This window comes from Paramisgurnus dabryanus, chromosome 5, assembly GCF_030506205.2.
Source record: "Paramisgurnus dabryanus chromosome 5, PD_genome_1.1, whole genome shotgun sequence".
Classification (NCBI taxonomy): Eukaryota; Metazoa; Chordata; class Actinopteri; order Cypriniformes; family Cobitidae; genus Paramisgurnus; species Paramisgurnus dabryanus.
Genome location: NC_133341.1, coordinates 44230081 through 44250023, shown reverse-complemented (window position 1 = coordinate 44250023; position 19943 = coordinate 44230081). Strand labels below are relative to the sequence as shown.

The window sequence follows — 19943 nt, the reverse complement described above, 5'->3', positions numbered from 1 at the left end:
GGGTCGAGCCTTCACAATAGGGCCATCTGACTCTCATTGTGAAGGTAACAGCTGGTAGGCGGCCGCTCGCGAGCCATGCAGCCGACAGCTTGTGCCAACAAAAGGCACGCTGAATGCATTCAACAGAAGATTTGTCTTTGCAACGGTATCTAAAGACCAGAAACACCTCTTGTGTGCTTTACAACTATTTGAAAAATGCATTTCATTGCACAACTCTCTCATAGTGTATCCTACAGTCCTAGGTCCGAAACTAGAAGTTGGCATTATCAATAAAGAAATGTATAACCTATTTAAAAACGCTTTTTTTCACAAACTTGGACGCACAAATGCATGCGCTGCTCATGAAAGCAAAAGGACTAAAAAAATCTAACTTTTCACTTAAATTGTTATGCTGATAGTTTGAGGAAATGTTTGACAGCAGGTGCTAAATAATACCATTTTCAGGCTCAGACTTTCAACCCTAGGCAGTAAAAAATTACGGTAGCACAGTACCGCTGCATTACTTTTTGTAAGGGTCGTAAAGCAGAAAATGGCAGTGAGAAAAAGCTTACCCTGCCCAATTTAACAGCCATACCACTTTTAGCATCTTCGAGACAAGGTGTTAAATCTATTTGCCCTCATTTAGATGAAACATGTCAAACTACAATGACCTTTTCATTGAACCCAACACAAGTGTCCATATTTTAGCCCGAAGCAAGTATTGCTATCTAAGCATTTTTTATCAACAGTAAGGCTGTGAGAAGATGTGAAGAGAAAGCACCTGGTAATGTGCAACAGTTAGTTCAGACTGAGGTGGACTTCATCCCACCAACCAGAGCTGCTTAGTGCTTCCAGAAAGCCGTCGTCTACTAACAAGCTCATCCTATAGCTTAACTGATAGAGCATTGCATTGTTGTAGGGCCGTGCAATATATCGAAACGTGCAGGCGTGCATATCGCGATATGCATAATGGTTTGCAATAAATGATTGATTTAAATGAAACACTTTAAAAACTAACGTAACGGTCAAAGTTTTAGGTCCATGCGGATAATATAGTATCTGGCATACCCATGTTAGTTGGGATGTGCGTGCGTGTGCAACTTTGCATGATAGCGGTGATATTTATTTTATTTGTTAAGTTGGTTTACATCGATTAAAAGTTTTGTTTGTTTTATACAACAGTAAAATATAGCTGTTCACTTACAGAGGTTGTTGTGAAACAGAAATATGATTTTTTTTATCTTTAATATATATTTGAATACAATTTAAAATAGCGCATTGCACACCAAATATCGTATATATCATGCCAACCTGGATTGTGGGTTGGATTCCCAGGGAAGACACATACTGATAATAATGTATATGTTGAATGCACTGCAAGTCGCTCTTAATAAAAATATCTGTGTGCCACTGTGCCCACATAGAAATCTAAGCCTTTAAAATCAAATTCGTCTAAAACAAATGGCCAATTTATTGGTGAGACTGTATGTAAAGTTATAAACCACATGCAAACCAACAAATGCTAGTGATGGATGGTAATAGTATTGTTTAGTAACAGGTTACATATCATGTTAAACTATTTTCATTCTTTGAGTAATTCCATATGTGTAGTTTTTATGTCTTCATATTAATTATTGAGACCAAGACTACATGGCATATTTCCACTTTTATATATTTATTTAAAGGGATAGTTCACCCAAAAATGAAAATTTTGTCATCATTTGGGTGATTCTCACGAAACCATTGAAACACCACGGCACTAATGATTTTAGCTATAAAATGTGTAATATAGTAATATTAAAAAGCATCAGAATTAACACAATACTGTGTTCTACCTTGCACAATGTGTGATTTCAACATAAGAATTTATAATTTGTCAATTTTATCTCATTTTCTGCTGAAATTCTCATTACCGCAATGTGTCCGGCTGTGTTTGAACATGCGTTATGTTGTAATTTAATCAAATTAACACAAAAATATTTAGAAAAAAAATAAATGGATGTTTTGCTAGACTACTTTAGATGACAGAAAAAATATTTACTGAATATTCATGTATAATAATAATGAAGAAAAATTTGGAAAATGATATGTCCATGCCTGATGTTCTCATCCTCCGCAACACTTTTTGAGAACAGTTTAAGCACACATACAGAATTTTAATAAAGTTTGATTTTGAGTGACCAAGCACATGGACCAGTTACTTCAAGATGGCTACCAGGTAAGATCTTTTTTTTTACAGTTAATTTGAAATATTGTCTTGTCAGAATGCTTACACGACATTTTGATTATCATTACCGCAACAGATGCTTATTAAATGTTAATTTAATTAATAGAAGCATAACACTTTGATTTTAAATGCATGTGCAGGATCTCCAAATTATGTTCTTTCAGGTTTGTCATGTCATTTTGAAAATATGTCAGTGTTGATGTTTTCTGACTGTTGCGGTAATGAGATTTTTTAGGACTCATTTTTTAAATTATGTTACAAAAAGTGTTAAATGATAAGTAAAAGTGTTTTTAAATTAATGTTCCCATTTACTCCAGACTTTGTTTTTCAATGTCTGGTGGGAAAAAAAGTAAATTTAAGCAATTTTTACATTTTCATGCTTGACATTTTTAAAACCAAGTTTTCGTGAGAATCACCCATTTACTCACCCTTATGTTGTTACAAACCTGTATACATTTCTTTGTTCTGATGAACAGAAAAAAAAGAAGATATTTTGAGAAATGTTTGTAACCAAACCAATTGTGGACACCATTTACTTCCATAGTATTCTTTTTCCAACTATAGAAGTGAATAGGGTCCACGAATGGTTTGGTTACAAACATTTCTCAAAATATCTTCTTTTGTGTTCATCAGGAAAAACATTATACAGGTTTGTAACAAAATAAGGGTGAGACAATGATGGCAGAATTTTCATTTTTGGGTGAACTGTCCCTTTAATGTTATTCATAAGCTAGCCAGCAGATTGGTTCCCAACCACAGCATGTTATTGGACTTTTTTGCCAAAAAGAGGAACCAGAAAGCATATTGGTGGCTGTTGTGGGTGAACATCAGACCTTGAGTCTGTGATAAGGAAGCACTGTGGATTTCCATACAGGTGTATCAACAAGCCAGGGTCAAAACACATAAAAATCACTCTTTAAACCAGAACCATGTGATGAAAAACAGAGTACTAACATGATAGTCATGGGACACACGCACCATTTAAAGAAGAGTGTGTAATACCATAACAGATACTGTAAATGTAATACTAGACTGCCAAGGTAAATAAAGCAAAGTACAATGGGAATACCATGGTATATTGTATACATAACATGGTTTTACTGTCGTATTCCTGGACCTGAACATGTAAACACTATTGTAACTGAACACGGTAATCCTCAATGCTGTGTGATATACTTTACCATACTTTATACCCCTACAAAACTTAACCATAGTTTTACTACAGTTACCATAGTTTAATAAAGGTACTTGTAGTAATTACACATTTACTATTGTCTTACTACAAAAACATCAGTTTGAGCATGATATTTGTCGTAAAAATATGGATACAAATAGTAATCTACCTGTCGATAAACAGTAGTTATTTTAGATATTTTACTATAGTAAAACCATGATTAATTCTGATAAGGGTTTTTCTTAGAGTAAAATATAAACTCTTGTAAACGAATACTGATATTATTAAGCACCATTGTATTTCGGACATGCATCATGGTACTACCGTAGTATTCCTGGAGTAACGTGTACTGTAAACAAATACCATGGTAAATGAACATGAAAACCATTCAAAAACATGGAATGAATAAAAAATACCTGTTTAATGTTACTCTAACGTTTTATATTCCCAAAATACTTTATAATAAGAGAGTTTATTCCAAAACAAACTCCATGTTATTCTTTGGACACATTATACGAGCCTTAGGTGTATCTATTGAACGCATTAGGAGAAGCACTAACGTTAGATAGTAAATAAAGATGAAGATGATGACAGACCTTTTACATCCCCTGCCAGAGCTTTCCATGTGGGTGAATACTGGATACAGTGACCACACCAGGACGAGTAAAACTGAATCAGCCAGGCGGTGGATGAGTTCACCACGGTCAGTTTGAGATTATCGCTAGTCAGAATAACAACGGGATCCTCTTCTGTGTATAAACGAGTTGAGTGAATCCGACCAAACAACAGCGCCATCAAAACACTGATCTTCACACAGAAAACTACTGCCATCGGGGATGAAACGCCGTGTGATGTGACACCAGAGAAATAAACGAGTCCTCAGCATTCAGGCAGATTCTGCTTGCTTCTTCCCATATGGCTTCTTCCGATGACTACATTTAGTGGGGACGTGTGAGTTCGAGGTTGTCATTGGTGCGCGGTCGGAGCGCAGAATGCCACATTGCACATAGTAGCTGCGCACGCTCGACGCATTTTATATGTGCAGTGCATTTGCAGATGTTTTAAAATACACAAATTACATTTCTTAAATTCATTGAATTATGTAGAATTATTATATTATGACACTGAGATAAACAAGTAATAGTTTTAATATTTTCATAAAGTTTTATCCCACAGTAAAAAGTAAACGTTTTATCAATTTAAATCATTACTTTAATTGGTAACACCTAAAAATAGTTTTCTCAAACTATATTTTCTCACGTTAAGTACAGTTTAAGTTTTTTTTTAGTTCAATATTTCAATTTTATACAAATTTTATATTTTGTTTTTTAATATTTAATTTGATAAATTTAAATCGTTCAAATGATTTTTTTTTATCCAACTTGTACTTTTTACAGTGTGCTTTTGTATCATTTAGAGGAGCAAAATATAATGCAAACAAAGAAATACTGTATATTTCAGTTTCATTGTAGTTTTAATTACACTAGCACTTTCTATAAAGGTTTTAAAATGTTAAAAATGTCAAAGTTGTTTTAATTTTTTTAATTAAAGAAAGGTTATTGAAGTAAAAAATGTAAGTTGATCTATAAAAAAATAAGTTAAATATAAAGTTAACATATAAGTAAAGTAAAATTTAAGTTAAAGCAAGTAAAATATAACTTTATGGATGTAATTATATGTCTCTATTCATTAAAAAGTGTGTAGCACTGTTGTCGATTTGGGACATACTGTATCTAACACTGATTTTTGTGAACAAATTTTTGTTTGTACATTTATGTATATGACAGACACTTTTGAAAGGAAATATAAGAGAAGAAAATGACATAAATGTTTAATAACAACAGTAAAAATGTTGAGTTTAACAAATACAGAGAAAGGACAGAAAGTGTATAATGTTACCTTTAAGAAATGTTCATATTAATAGTTTACAATTAAAATAGTTTTGTACTACAATAAATTGAATATCAATTTAACAGACTATGATGCTGTTGTATGATTTTTAATTTGTTGGATATAGCCTAGTAGAGAAGATAAAGACATCTAGCCAAAATCACATGTAAGTGGTGGGGGTTACAAATATTTGATTAGAAGTAGCTACCTGTATTTTTCGTACATTGGTCATTTTATTTTATACAATATTTTATTAAACATTTCTTTGAGCTTATTTTAAAACAAAAATACATCAAAAAAGTGCATAACCTATTTATTGCAACTGCTATAAAGAATTTGATGACATTAAAAAAAGGGGAAAAAACAATTAATTAAAATGTTGTCTGATTTTGTCTTTTATGTTTAAAAATGCATATGATTTAAGGTTACTATTGTGTCATCCAAAAGAATGCTGAAAATCTCTTCAGTCAGACACATTTTCACAGTATATTGGTCAGATGTGTAGTCTAGCCAAGTTCTCTCATCATTGTGTAATTCCTGAATCTGGAAGTGGAAACAGAAAAAATATTTCTAGCAGTTTTCAACTTTTTTATATATTGCATAATATTAGATGAAGATCAAGACTAGTTAAGCATATTAAACAATACAGTATCTTCACACACACCAGTATATAGTCCACTCTGTCTCTCTTGGCATACCAATATTTGCACAGTTTTTGGAGCATCTCTGTCATGTGTTGTTCATTTCGCTCTAAGTTTAGTGCTTTCTGTATCTCTTTCTTCACTGCTGCCTGCAAATAAGATTAGATTAATACACTGCAAATGAACAAATATGCTTTAAATCAAAGTAATTCATTATAAATTATTTTAACGTTATACATTTTAACATTGTACTATACATTAATGCCAATAAAGCTCATTTGGATTGAAAATGTGTTTTACCTTCAACAACGTGATTGAAATGTTACATGAGGGCAGTGCAGAGATCACAGATTCATTGCATATGTTGTGATAAGACTGTTTTGTCCCTAAAAGATCACCCAAAATGTCATGAAGTACATCAGATGTTAACTGAAAGATGACCTAAAATGTACAGAAAAAGCAAACAGATTATAAAGTGTTTCTGCTCTTATTTGTTTTAAACTTACAATCAGCTAAACATTTACATATTGTAGTTCAGTGTTTTCAATGCTATTAACAATTAAAAAAATCTGTATACCTCTATGTTTACACAGTCATTTAAATTATATTAGGGTAATATAAACATATTTTATAAATGGTATTATATAAGAAATGTACATTTATATATCGGTTGAACATAATTGTGTGTCGCCTGTGTGTGTACACAACCACCCTATCAAGATCTTATAAGATCCTATAAAGAATCTTCCCACTCCTTTTTTTAAAATCCTTGTAAAACCTCAGTCTCATGGTACAAGCTGTAGGCGTTTTCTGAGCAAACTGATATCACTTTAAATAATTTATTACCGCACACTCATTATGAACAATGAAGTAAGGTAATTGTCTTGTGGTATAAAGAACATTGTATACATAAAAGTAAACGGGGAGGGAAGCAGCAGCTAATTTGCTTTTAAAGAGACACACACACAAAAACTGCACTTTTTCCTGCACACCCAAAAATGGGCCTTTTCAACATTGTATAATAAATGATCTATAAGGTATATGGGCCTGAAACTTCACAGGCACATTCTACACCTTGCATAATACCCCGCTTGTATGTATATAACCCAATACATTAAATGCACTCCATACATTTTGTAAATTAGATTGACTCACCTGCCTATAAGCTTTGCAACTTTTGTCATCTAACAGATAGTTTGGTGTTTCACAACCGTCGAGTGCATCATCATTTGCTTGACCACATAGAATGTCCACTGCAGCATCCACTAATCTGTACACAACAGGATCGTCATGAGGTTGCACCTTTATCTTCAGTGGCATGTCGGGTGGGGCCTGATGCCACTGCTCCAAAAGACGTGGTGTTAAATAACTATCTTCATTTTTTCTTGCATCCTGCTGATCAAAGAGAATAATTACAATAATAAGAAAACATTATAACCCTATAAAAATCACCCTCTTCTTCTTTTTTAACCTCCATCGGTGACGGCTCGTGACTGCTTATCCGAAAGGCGCAAATAAAAAAAGGGTTTGTTGCGTCATGTGGACCATGCATCACGTGTTTTGTAAAAATAAGTGCCTGCTGCAGACACGTCTAAAGGGTTTATGATAAAAGAGACGCTCACAAAATACACGCAGGACACTCCCTTAACACTAAACTCTGATTACGCATGAGTATCTGGCAAATGCAAGTGTCTCTTTTATCATAAACCCTATCATAAACTTATTTTGACAAGACACGTGATGCACACAAGATCTCTCGACGTGCAGAACACATATTTTGAAAATACGAACCACACACTTGACGGGCTACATACATGTTGTGACGAACTTCGCATCGAGCGCCCTCGAAAAAAGAAGTCACCTGCCGCCACTGATCTCCATTAAACCAAAGCATGCTGTTTTGATTCTCTTGTTAATGTGACATCACACTGATAAAGCCAAGTTAATTTTACCCAAATGCTTTTTTAAATGTGTTTGATATAACATTCATTTTAGCGTGAATGCGGCTAAAGATACTATTGTCCCAGACTGTATTTACAGGAATCAGATTTATTTTAACCAAAAGCGCTCACTGTCTGTTGATAAATGAGTGAGGAGCTGTAGCTCATTTGCATTTAAATGTACACACATTAAAACAGCCCTTATTTTTGCTTCCACCAAAATAGGGGCATTTAATAATATATAATTATAATTAAACACTATAATAAATGATCTGTGGGATATTTTGACTTGAAGACTTACTGCATATTACATCTAGTAAAAATGGTGCCCTTTAACACAAGTATACATTAACAATGATGAATTTGGCTGATGCTTTAATCCAAAGTGACTTAAAGTGCATTCAAGCTATATTTTTTATCTCTATGTCTTTTTCCTTGAACTCAACCCTATGATCTTTACACATCCAATGCAATGCTTTACCAATTGATCTTCTTAATTTTTATAACACCGACGACTGTTTTGGAATCTTACAGTATTTATATGTGTATTATCATGCATTGATTTTGTTCTTCTCCGTCCCCTTCTGATATCTTCAGTACATCGGATTATATCTTCCCTCGACTCATCTGTCAATCGAGTAACTGAATGATCGGAATCATCCACAAGATGCCTGTTTTCCTTATTATGATGGATAAGCTCAGTGTCAATCTGTAAAATACAGGTATGGTTTAATGATGTCATTGGACATGTGACCCTGTCTGTGAAATCTAGGTTAAATTTTGATTTCAGTCTTTGACATGCCCTTAGTCAATATTAAATATATCAAAGTTATATTTTCACAGAATGCTCTTTACATTATGTAGGATGATGTAATGTAAATAACAAAAATTTACTTAAGCTGTGGTTTCACAGACTGGGTCACATATGATAATCCAGAACGAGTGCTTGATGTGTCCATAACTTACTTTTGGTAAAGCCATTTTTGAGGTATATAAAAGATTTTTAGCTCCATTTGAAATGTCTTCCTTGGGTTCTTTTTGCTGTGTGCTCTTCGGATCATCTTTCATATTTATATCTCCTCCTTTTGCACCTGCTGATGATGACGTGGCCGTCTTTGCCGCGTGTCTAGGTGGCTCCTCATCCGAGAAGGGATCTTCATCCACCCTGGTCTCTATATCACTACCATGTTCTCTGTGAATGTGAGAGACGTCCTCTGCTCTGACCAGGACGCCGTGGCATTTATCGCAGCTGAAATACTTCACACCCCTGAAGGTGCCATTATGGTTTCCATTAGGGGTGTCCAGTGCCACACCTGCCCAAAATCCATCTGCAAATGCAGTGAGGCCTTTGTATTTCAGCACGCCGGGTCTAGAGTTACACACAAGAACTCTGTCTCCAATCTGAAAGGAGGACAAAGGATCTGAGATTTCATGTTTCACATCTTCGGGAAGCGAACTGGTGTACTCCGAGCAATCGTCCTCACATACGCTCGGAGGAAGGCTTGTACTGAGATCTCCATTAGCTTCATCGCCATCTATTTCCTTATCCCTGCCGAGTCTATGAGTTTCTGTCCTTCTTAAGTCTACAGGAAGAGGAGGAACATTCTCGCTATTAATAGAGAGATCTTCTGGAGATTCAGGTGGAGCCGGAAGTTCATCCTCGCTGGTCCATGTAATGATCTCGAAGGCAGGGTGAGGTGGACCGCTGTAGCTGTAAAGCCCTGATTCAGCTCCTCCTTTAACGGAGGGAAGTTCTGCGCTTCCATATGACAAAACCTCATCTACAGGAGAGAGGATCTCTGAGAGGAGAGACTCGGCAGTCGTTCGCCCTGAATTGCATCCATCGCCATCTTTATTGTTAAAATCAAGCTCAAACTGAGAAGTTTCTGGAACCACCATGTACTTTTCAGCATAGACCACCGAAAACGTACTTGCGTCAGGGTTTTTCTCTTTGATGTTGTCTTTCTTCGGATTAGAGCAAGTGAGCGGTTCGCTGTGATGTGAAAATACCTTTTCTTCTGTCTTGTATGGACTGTCCTCTGCATTTCTCGTATCGGCACTTAATGTATTCAGAATCAAGCTCCCAATAAGTGGAGCGTCTGCAACCGTACTCGTTTCAGGGAATTTACAGTCTCTGTCAGATTTATGGTATGAAGCGGATGATTTCCACTGCACCTTCGAATCCTCATTGCATATGTCATGGTTGTTATTTAATAAAAGAAAATTTTTGGATCTCTGATTGTTTTTTACATTAAGAGCTGTAGTTTTAGTGCTGTGGACCAAAGTTCTTGTCTTTATGTTCTCCCTGTCCTTGGGTTTGAGATGGCTTTCTTCGGAGTGCGACTGGAGGTCTTGGGGTGTGTCAGATGACACATTGGACCCTGTGTGAACCCTGATGTCTGAATCTTGATTAGGTTTATGGTCGTGTGTGAACTGCTGTTTATTCAAAACAGGTTTCGGATTCTCTTCAGCTGGGTACTGGAATCTTTCTCCTCTGCAAGATTCAATACTCTTGGGTGTGCGGGTGTCCTCATAAAACCCTGGGACCTTCTTCTGAGTATCTTGGTCTGAAAGCCACACCAGTTACAGCTTTATTAATGATATTTTTTAGTAACATTCTTAGTAATATTATTGCATATTTGCACTCTAAAAAAATTAATTGGTATTGTGACCCCGGACCACAAAACCAGTCATAAGTTGCATGGGAATATTTGTAGAAAAAGCCAACAATACGTTGTATGGGTCAAAATGTTTAATTTAATGCCAAAAATCATTAGGATATCAAGTAAAGATGATGTTCCATAAAGATATTTTGTAAATTTCCCACTGTAAATATATAAAAATGTATTTATCATTAGTAATATGTGTTGCTAAGGACTTTATTAAAACAACTTTTAAGGCGATTTTCACAATATTTAGATTTTTTTGCAACCTCAGATTCCAGATTTTTAAGCAGTTTAATCTCGACCAAATATTCTCCTAGCCTAAAAAAAACATACATCAAATAGAAAGCTTACTTGTGTATAAATGTATAACTCATTTATCAAATTTTTTTACCTTATGTCTGGTTTTGTGATCACATTTAACAAATTTGACTGTCTTTCGCTGCAAAACCCTCTAAGGGGACGTGCGCACCAAAGCTTTTACGCTGATGGCCTGTGTTTGTTTTCAATTGTTTCCAATGGAAGCACAGCGTTTTTCAAAAAAGCCAGCAGCTGACAGTTTTTCTCCATGCTGAAAGCCGTCTGAGTAGGGCTGTCACTTTTTATTCTATATTCGAATATGCATTCGAACATGACGTGAAATATCCGTATTCGAACTATAAATAAACCATCCGGTTTTTAAAATGCTATGTGTAGCGCATTCCGTTTGGGCTCCTATACTCCTGCTGCTGTTTAAGTTGTCACGTTATTGTTTGTAACTGTTCTGAATCGTTTTGTCATATATACGTTTTTTATTCATAAGTTGATACCTGCTGTTTCAAACATTAAGTAAAAAGGTAATTCAGACAGCCCAGTTTATTGTCACTGTTAATAATGATGTGATTGAATCTCCATTACGGTGGGTTTTTGATGCGCGGGGGGTGCCTAGATATTCGAATATATTCGGATACATTGCATGATATTCGAAATCCGTTCGAATTTGATTTTTCTCAAAAGTGACAGCCCTAGCGCTGAGAGTTGAAAAATATTCAACTTTGGGTAAAAAGCTCAGTTCATCAATGTCAGCTCTCACACGGCCGTCCAATCACAGTGGAGGAGGGGCAGACAAATATCACAACAACCAACCGCCGCACCGTACAACGACTTATAAACAAAGCAGAAGTATTACAGAAACCAAAGCACTCAGCTGAAGGAAGCTGGTAGTCAGCTGAAATAAAGCTATCCACCGAGCGTTTTCAGTTGCGTAAAATAGCTTTGGTGTGCACTCCCCCTTAGAATTTCAGCTTTTAAAAAGTCTTCAGTTACTCTTTACTGTCCTTACTAAATAAAGGAAAGGGGTTTAAAAAAGCTTAATATCCTAATATATTCGGAAAACTTACTATAAACGAGTAGAAAACTCTTTGACCAGTGGCGGCTGGTCAATAGGGGGCGCTGGGGCGCCACCCCCAAAGTTGGCCAGAGAAGAAAGCTACTTTAACATGTTACCAAAAAGTTAAATATATAGTGCAAACTAATAAAAACTAAAATCATTTAGTTGCACTATTTCACTGTTAGACATGTTATGATTTATTTAAAAAAAAAAAATAATAAAAACGGAGTTTTTTTGTGTGTGTCAGGTTTGTGTGTCTGGGGCGCACTCCTAACGAGTGTGTGTGTAGGGAAGTAAAAAGGGTTAAAACATGTGACCTGAGGCTGAGCTCTAATTGGCTGCTTTCAGATCCGCCCTGGGGCACAGAGTTTAGCTCCAACTTGCCTAAGCACACATGCCTGGAAGTTTTAAAATGCTTAATAATTCCTTAAAGGGGCAGTGAATTTCTCGATTTTATTGTTTTATACTGTTGTCTGATGTCTACTTATGATGTTCGCATGGTTTTTACATTCAAAAACATCAAAAGCAATAAGTAATTCGCTATTTTGTAACATGGATTAGTGGCTCTCTGGAGAAATGGTTCGTTTGAAGGGGCGGGCCGCATTGAAGACCTGGACGTAAACGCCCACTGCTATGATTGGACAGCTTCATTCCCCGTCATTACATGTGGGCAAATGTTTTAAAAACATTAATGTGTAAAAATAGCAGCCAAACACATATATGTTTGACCCACAAAAGATTCTGGGTGCTAAAGATGATACACATAATTGACAATACGTATTAAAAAGTATAAACAAAACTTTAAACTCGACGTGACTAAAGTACCGTAAACAACACAGTAAGCGCGCATCAGAATCTAAACTGCGGCTGATAAGCTCTTATCAATAACTTTGTATATTTCTATTGTGCTTGTGAGTTTGCTCTTAGATACACGTAACTTTACATACCACAGTTATATGATAAAAAAGCTTTGTTGAGTGTTGGACCTTTCAAACGCACCTGTTTTGTTTTGTGTCGTATTGTTAAGTGTTGTACATTTTATTAATCGTTTAATGTTTTTAGTAAATTAAAACAGTCAAACATACGTGTTAAGACACGGATGTTACAACAGGACATATCAAGCGATCTCTTCCAACAAAGCAATAGTGAAACGCAGTAACTTAAAGTAACACTATGTAGTTTTTTTACCTTTAAATAATGTCTCTAAAATTATTTCAGTGATAGAACAACTTTTAACTGGACAAATTGTACTGTTGCTGCAACCTGAGCAGCCTCCTAGCTGCTACAAGCACACTCTGAAAGTGGCGGTGGAGGGTAGAGCACACAGCCCCGCCCCTCCCCCAGCCTGCAGAAGAGTGTCTGATACCAGGCACTGTTGCGCTTTTCAACCACATGGGGGAGCTGTAAGTCATTTTTACATGGAAACTACATAGTGTTGCTTAAAATAAAGTAAAATGTTTCACTCATTCTTTACAAATGAATGCGCAGTACACAAAGTAATCAAACACTCCCCACGCGAGCTGGAACTTTTTCAAAAACAAACTTTATCCACGCATTCCTAATGTTATGTTCTGAACCTCCGAATTAAAGTATTCAGCTTCTGTGTTGTTCCCACATGGTTCTTCCACAACCCAAGACTTTCGTTTCCATGGTTACTCTATCATAACAGATCACGTCAAAATAAAAGTCTCTCAGAAAAAATGTATTTAAAAGTAATTTTGGTTACATTTGGCAATCTTTAAAGACATGTTTACGGATTTTTGAGACACACGTGTGTCACGCGAAGCTGTTGGCGGGGCTGCAAAAGTGATCATTGTATTTGGCTTGTGGGAGGTGCTTCAATTCTGCTTTGATGTCATATTTCTCCGAATTCCAAAGTTATATTTCAGTAGCACGGACGTTTTCAGTTCTGAAACTTGCAGGATGTTCATTCAAGTATGATGACCTCTTTTATAACAAATTATTATGTTAAAATTGAATATTTGATTCACCGCTCATTTTCTCCATAAAGTAGACTTTAGTGGACCATTGCAGTTTCAATACAGTTTAAAATTACAGCTTCAGGCCAATTCACACTGGTCAGACAACTACCAACTCCAACAGACACCAACAGACACCCACATTATAAAGTCTCATTTACTTTGATCCAACAACTTCCAGCAGGGGTTTCACACTGACCCAACAGACTCCAACAAACGCGTCTGTTGGATCAGTGTGAATTGGCCTTAAAACGCAGTTTCAAAGGGCTCTAAACGGTCCCAAACAAGGCATAAGGGTCTTATCTAGCAAAACAATTATCCAAAAAAAGTACTTTTAAACTTCTTGTCTTGCACTAGCCATGCGACCTTATGTATTACGTAATCACATCGAAAGGTCATGTGTTACATATGTGAAACGCACATTTGCGAACCATTTTAAACAATTAACTTACACAAAGACATTAATTAGTATCATTCCACATACAACAATGTCGGAACGGTCCTCTTTCTTCACAATTGTAAATACTGGAGCGGTAGTTTCGCATGTGTCACGCGTAACCATTCAACGCTATTGCATAATACGTAAGATTAAGGTGCCGCATCACACAGCTAGTGCAAGAGAAGAAGTTGTGGTTTAGTACAATTTTTTTGGGGGGGGAGGCGAAAATGACAAAAATTTCTCTAGATAACACACTTATGCCTCGATTGGGTTCTTTTAGAGCCCTTTAAGGCTGCATTAAAACTGTAAACTGTCCACTAAAGTCCACTATACGGAGAAAAATCCTGAAAAAAACTTAATTTCTACTCGACTGAAGAAGGAAAGACATAAACATCCTGAATGACATGGGGTGAGTAAATTATCAGATTTTTTTATGAAAGTGGGATCATTAGTAATAATCAAGTAACAATTTAGATAAAGAGGGTTCGGCTGACAAAAAAGTTTGAAAACCCCTAAATGAGCTAAATGAACTAACAATGAACAATACTTCTACAACATTTAATTCATGTTAATAGGCTTTATGCCCAGCTGCACTACTTCCTGAACTTCAGCCAGCTCCTTGTTTCCTGTCTGCCATTATTGGACAAACTGATTAATCCAGGTGTGTCTGAACCTGGATTAATCAGTTTGTCCAATGATGGCAGACAGGAAACAAGGAGCAAGGATTGCATTTACTAATGTTAAGAAATAAAGTGTTACCAGATGTTTAGTGTTTTGTTAAAGCTCATTTTTGGTTTCTTTAGGTTTGGTTTTAAATTACGACGGATCTTCTGCTGACAATCTTTTAGGCTTACTTACGCCGCATATGTAAATTTATTTTCCGGATTTGATTTTTGCTGTGGTATGTTGGTGCGTATGCTATAAATGCCAGAATGAATCAGTGAAGTCATACTGCTGACAGCATGAGTCAGCATAACCTAGACGTACCGTAAATCACTATTACAGTCCACTCAACAATAAAGAGCAATATGAGCGTCTGTGAAAATTCAAATCATTCAGTCTGAACTATCAAAGCTTTAGAATTGTTTATCCCCAGATGGTTAAATGTTTATCACTGGAAGTAAAACTATATGCTCACAGTAATGAGAAACTGATGACTATTTCAAAAAAACTCACCGTTAACGTCAGGTCCCCCTTTTGACGTCTTCACAGGGTCACGCTGACACGGGGGGCCGGCACCTTTTCTTTCTGGGTTTATGAGGCGTAGGGGAGTCTGGGTGCTCTGCCGGGCGTACCTGTGAGACGGACTGGTCGGAGGATTGTTCGATTCTGCGAATTGCAGGATCTCCTGCTCGGCTTGGACCAGTTCCACTTGGTTCCTCTTCCTTGCTAAAGTCCAGACTTCATCTGACTGCAGGAGCCTCCTTAAACCCGCCTTACTCAATAAACTGGAAGGGAAAAGCAGAGAGGCCTTATCATGTAAAGCCCATTTTAAGAACATCTTATACAGAATTCCTTGGATAACTTATGTCTTACTTTCACAAGTAGAGTCAGATCTTTCTTTGAAATCTAATTGACTTTCTTCAAGCCCTGTTACTTTCTCAACCCCTCCTCATGCTGAGTTCTGGTATGGAAAACCTATTTCCACAATCCAATCAATTTTTAGATGGAGAAAACCCCAGGCTCTACATTTTTCCTAACTGAATATCCCATTTCAGAAGTATGCTGTTTCGTGCTGACTTCAGCAGAGGCTTGGGTTCGAGGGTATGATGTCAGAGATTTACCTTACACCCTCCCAAGTACTTTAGTGTTGTTTACTCATGCAAATACAAAGACAGAGAGAGAAATGTCATCCACCTACCCGGACCTGTTCATGACTGGCATACTGCCATCACACAGGGACTCAGTTGCAAGCGAGCAGCCCGGGGAGGAGCAGACTGTCTTCTTTCAGGTCCTCTGCGAGATGCTGCTGCCACTCCCAGAGAATATCGTCTCAGCTCTGAGAGAGCAGTCAGCTTGGATCTCAGCGGTGCCCTCTTTTATTCCCTTTAACTTCCTTATGCTCTCTCATCCAATAACTCTGCCTCTCCTCTCATAGAGCCCCCCTTACTCCTCTCTCTCTCTCTCTGTGTGTCTGTGTGTCTCTCGCCCTCTCTATCACTCTCATCCTTCCGTTTCTCTCTCTCAAAGGGTAATTACCCTGAGTGGTGCATTGTAACAGAGACAGATACAGTCGAGACTGTAGATAACAAGCCTATGATGTGCACACGCTCTGCTCAGCCGTGTGTCATACATCACAGATTTGGTAGACAGTAAGTGGTGCACTGCAGTATTTCCTCTTTAAGAAAGCCTCAAGGTGGTACTCGTCACAAAATGTGCCTCTGCTTACTGTATACGTGAGCTAAACATCCTATTACTCTTGCGTGTTACTGTATGAGAATAGATAATAGCGATCACACTCGCCTCCCATCCTCTCTGGATGCTTTATAGGCGCCTCTGGCATCTGCCATAATCCCAGGATGCATAACACTTTCTTCCTCCTGCAAAATATAAGCATGCAGATTAGTAGGTTTTCTTAGCAGGGTAATGAGGCATCTGAGCATCATGGGTAATTATTGTATCACATGGCTTTGATGTCCTGTGCAACCCATCACATCACTGCAGTGACAACGCTCAAACCAAATCAAACCTGACCTATTTAATTTTATATCGCACATTCAAGGGTTCTCTGTATGTTTTGCTAAAGAAATAAAGCATTTGACTTTACAGTCTTCCATAAAAATGCAATTAAACTTGCTGAAACACCTTTTCGCTTATAAAGTGAGTAACCAAGACTTACTTTTAACCCTTTCAATCCCTCTACTTGCATTTGTGACCATGTCTGTGGTTGGAAGCAGTGGGGCCGGTGACTTTTTTCGAGGGCGCACGATATGAAGCTTGTCACAATATGTATTTAGCCCGAAAGGTGTGTGGCTTGTCAAAATATGTGTTCGTTGCGTCAATGGATTGTGCTAAGCTATGCTAAAAGTGCTAGCGCCCGAGCCGGATCTTAGCAGAATGGATTCCAAAATGGTAAAAATCAAATATTTAACTCTAGGGGAGCTGGAAAATGAGCATATTTTCAACAAAAAGTGGAACGTCCCTTTAAAGATATCAAGGTTATATTTATTTTCACAGAGTGTGGGATGATTTTATGTAGAAGTAAATCACAAAATAATGACTTTAGCTGGGTTTTAACAGACTGGATTACATGTACTGTAGGTCAGTCCAGCTAATTCATAATCGATAAAGTAAAGCCCTGCACTCTTTTCCTGTTTATTTTACCAACAATGCAAATAGTGTCTAATGTTGACATTGGCATTAATATAAGTTTGATTATGATGGTGTGAAGTAGGGTTGCCAAGTCGACAATTTTCCAACAGAATTGGGCTACTTTAACACTGTTGCCGCGGCCATTTTTTAGGTCCATGGGTTGCAGCGACCCTAATAATGCGATATTTAGCCCCGGGAATGCAAATTTTAGAGGAACCCTGCCAAAAATGCAGATTGGGAAACTCAACTGGGCTGGTTTTGGGCTAGTTCAAGTAAAAATTGGTCAGTTTTTGCTGTGAAAATCCGGCAACCCTGTGATGTCAGTTTAGTATCACTGAAGAAACAGGAGAGATTTGGTGAGGTGTGGGTACCTTTGCAGGGTTCTCTGTCCTGAGGTTTTGGGATTTCTTTGGCACGCTCTGTTCTTGCAATACTTGTTTGAAGTGAATCGTCGACTTCTTGATTTTAAGTATGTCTCTCTGATGGTGAAGTAACAATCGTCTCTGTTGTCGGCCTGATCTGTAAATGTTTCGCCAGTGGTGGATCTCTGCCTGTTTGCAAAAAATATAAAATAAATGTATTACAAACTGTACTGTAACTGAGTGTATTATACAATTTTTATATTGTGCAATTACACTGCATGCTTTTTAAAGCTTTTTTGATGTATGGTTTGTTAGGAAAGAACAATATTTGGCCTACATAAAACTATTTGAAAATGTGGAATCTGAGGGTGCAAAACAAATCTTGAGAAAGTCGCCTTTAAAGTCTTAAGCAACAGATATTACTAATGATAAATAATTTTTTAAATAAATGTACGGTAGGTTTACAAAATATCTTCATGGAAATTATCTCTACTTAATATTCTAATGTTTTTTGGTATTAAAAAAAAAAACAATAATTTTGACCCATACGGTATATTGTTGGCTATTGCTACAAATATACCCGTGCTACTTAAAGGGACACTCCAATTTTTTTGAAAAAAGTATAATTTTCCAGCTCCCCTAGAGTTAAACACTTGATTTTTACTGTTTTGAAATCCATTCAGCCGATCTCCGGGTCTGGCGGTACTACTTTTAGCATAGCTTAGCATAACTCATTGAATCTGTTTAGACCATTAGCATCGTGCACAAAATGACCAAAGAGACCACAAAATTTTTGTTATTTAACACTTGACTCTTCTGTAGTTATATCGTGAACAAAGACCAACGTAAAATTAAAAAGTGCGATTTTCTAGGTCGATATGGCTAGGAACATTCTGGCGTAATAATCAAGTAACTGTAGTTGTGCCGTACCATGGCTGCAGCAGGCTCAATGATATTAGGCTACGCAGCGCCCGAATTAGTAGCATCCACTATGAAGTATAGTTCATAGCAAAATCGGCCTAGAAAATCGCAACTTTTAATTTTAAGTTGGTCTTAGTAAACTAAGTAACTACAGAAGAGTCAAGTTTTAAATAGGAAAAATGTGGAAACTCTTTGGTTAGCGCGATGCTAATGGATCCAATCAGATTCAATGGATTATGCTAAGCTTATTCCTTTAACTGGCTTAACCAGCAATTTGGGCAATAAACAGTATATTGCAGTTGTGGCAGTTCATGTCATAGCTTGACATTTTAAATTCAGCTGTTCATTCATAAAGTAGTTCTCACTTTGTTTCAAAAGGTTATTTTCACAAAGTCACCTGTTCTTGTCGGAATCGGTGGACAACTGCTTCCTGCTTACGTCTGTGTTCAGCCAAGGCAAAATCATCATTCGGTGCTGCTCCATGCCTGAATAACATAACGTGACTGATAATAAAGACGGTTTACATATAAATGCAACAATAACAGCAATAATATATTATTAAATAAGTAAGTTCACCATTTACTATTCAACATTAACATAAACAAATTTGCATTAAGCATAATATTACAAAGACATAATGCAAATTTAAAGTCCATGTAAAGTGTTCTCAGTTTGTGATACCACAGAAAAATTTGATATTACCCTCCCTGACAAATTGAAATGATAAAAAAAAAAAATCAAACAGGTAGGATTCTCTGCTCCCAAATGCTGGGGGCGTCTGCTGTCGGCACTGAAACCACTTCCACTCGAGGGAAAGCTGCCATCTTTCTCAACTTTTAAATATTGCCACAACTTTTTTAATAATAAACTTTTTGGATACTTTTGTAGCTTTGGTATTGCCGACTTTACATTGCTTCCGCCTGTTTTTTGGTGTAGCACCCAGTTAAGATTGATATGCGTGCTTTTGCCTGCTTTGTGGTAATCACTGAGCCACTATTTTAGCCCCGCCCAAATAGTGCTGAACACAGAAATGTGGAAAAACGTTTT

The 19943-nt window shown here is 36.8% G+C and overlaps 2 protein-coding genes across 4 annotated transcripts in view; both read right to left on the bottom strand.

Annotated features, from left to right (window-relative positions):
• Positions 1–4331, bottom strand: part of qsox2 (quiescin Q6 sulfhydryl oxidase 2) — an 18154-nt gene extending 13823 nt beyond the window's left edge. The window contains exon 1 of the mRNA XM_065284296.2: positions 3977–4331. Coding sequence (XP_065140368.1) covers positions 3977–4211 — 235 coding nt within the window. The 5' untranslated portion in view covers positions 4212–4331. The remainder of the gene's footprint in view (positions 1–3976) is intronic.
• A 910-nt stretch (positions 4332–5241) lies between these two features.
• On the bottom strand, positions 5242–16702 carry LOC135774542 (uncharacterized). 3 transcript variants are annotated; one of them, XM_065284666.1, is made up of 8 exons: positions 16163–16702; positions 15478–15749; positions 8818–10418; positions 8384–8560; positions 7067–7306; positions 6212–6352; positions 5935–6060; positions 5242–5813 (listed from the first exon to the last, which is right to left on the bottom strand). In XM_065284666.1, exons 1-8 carry the CDS (start codon positions 16183–16185, stop codon positions 5673–5675), a joined length of 2721 nt encoding a protein of 906 aa, XP_065140738.1. In that variant the 5' UTR covers positions 16186–16702; the 3' UTR covers positions 5242–5672. The 3 variants fall into 3 exon arrangements, with proteins under 3 accessions (XP_065140738.1, XP_065140739.1, XP_065140740.1); XM_065284667.1 differs by having other exon boundaries at positions 7067–7303; XM_065284668.1 differs by lacking the exon at positions 8384–8560.
• Between the last annotated feature and the right edge of the window lie 3241 nt (positions 16703–19943).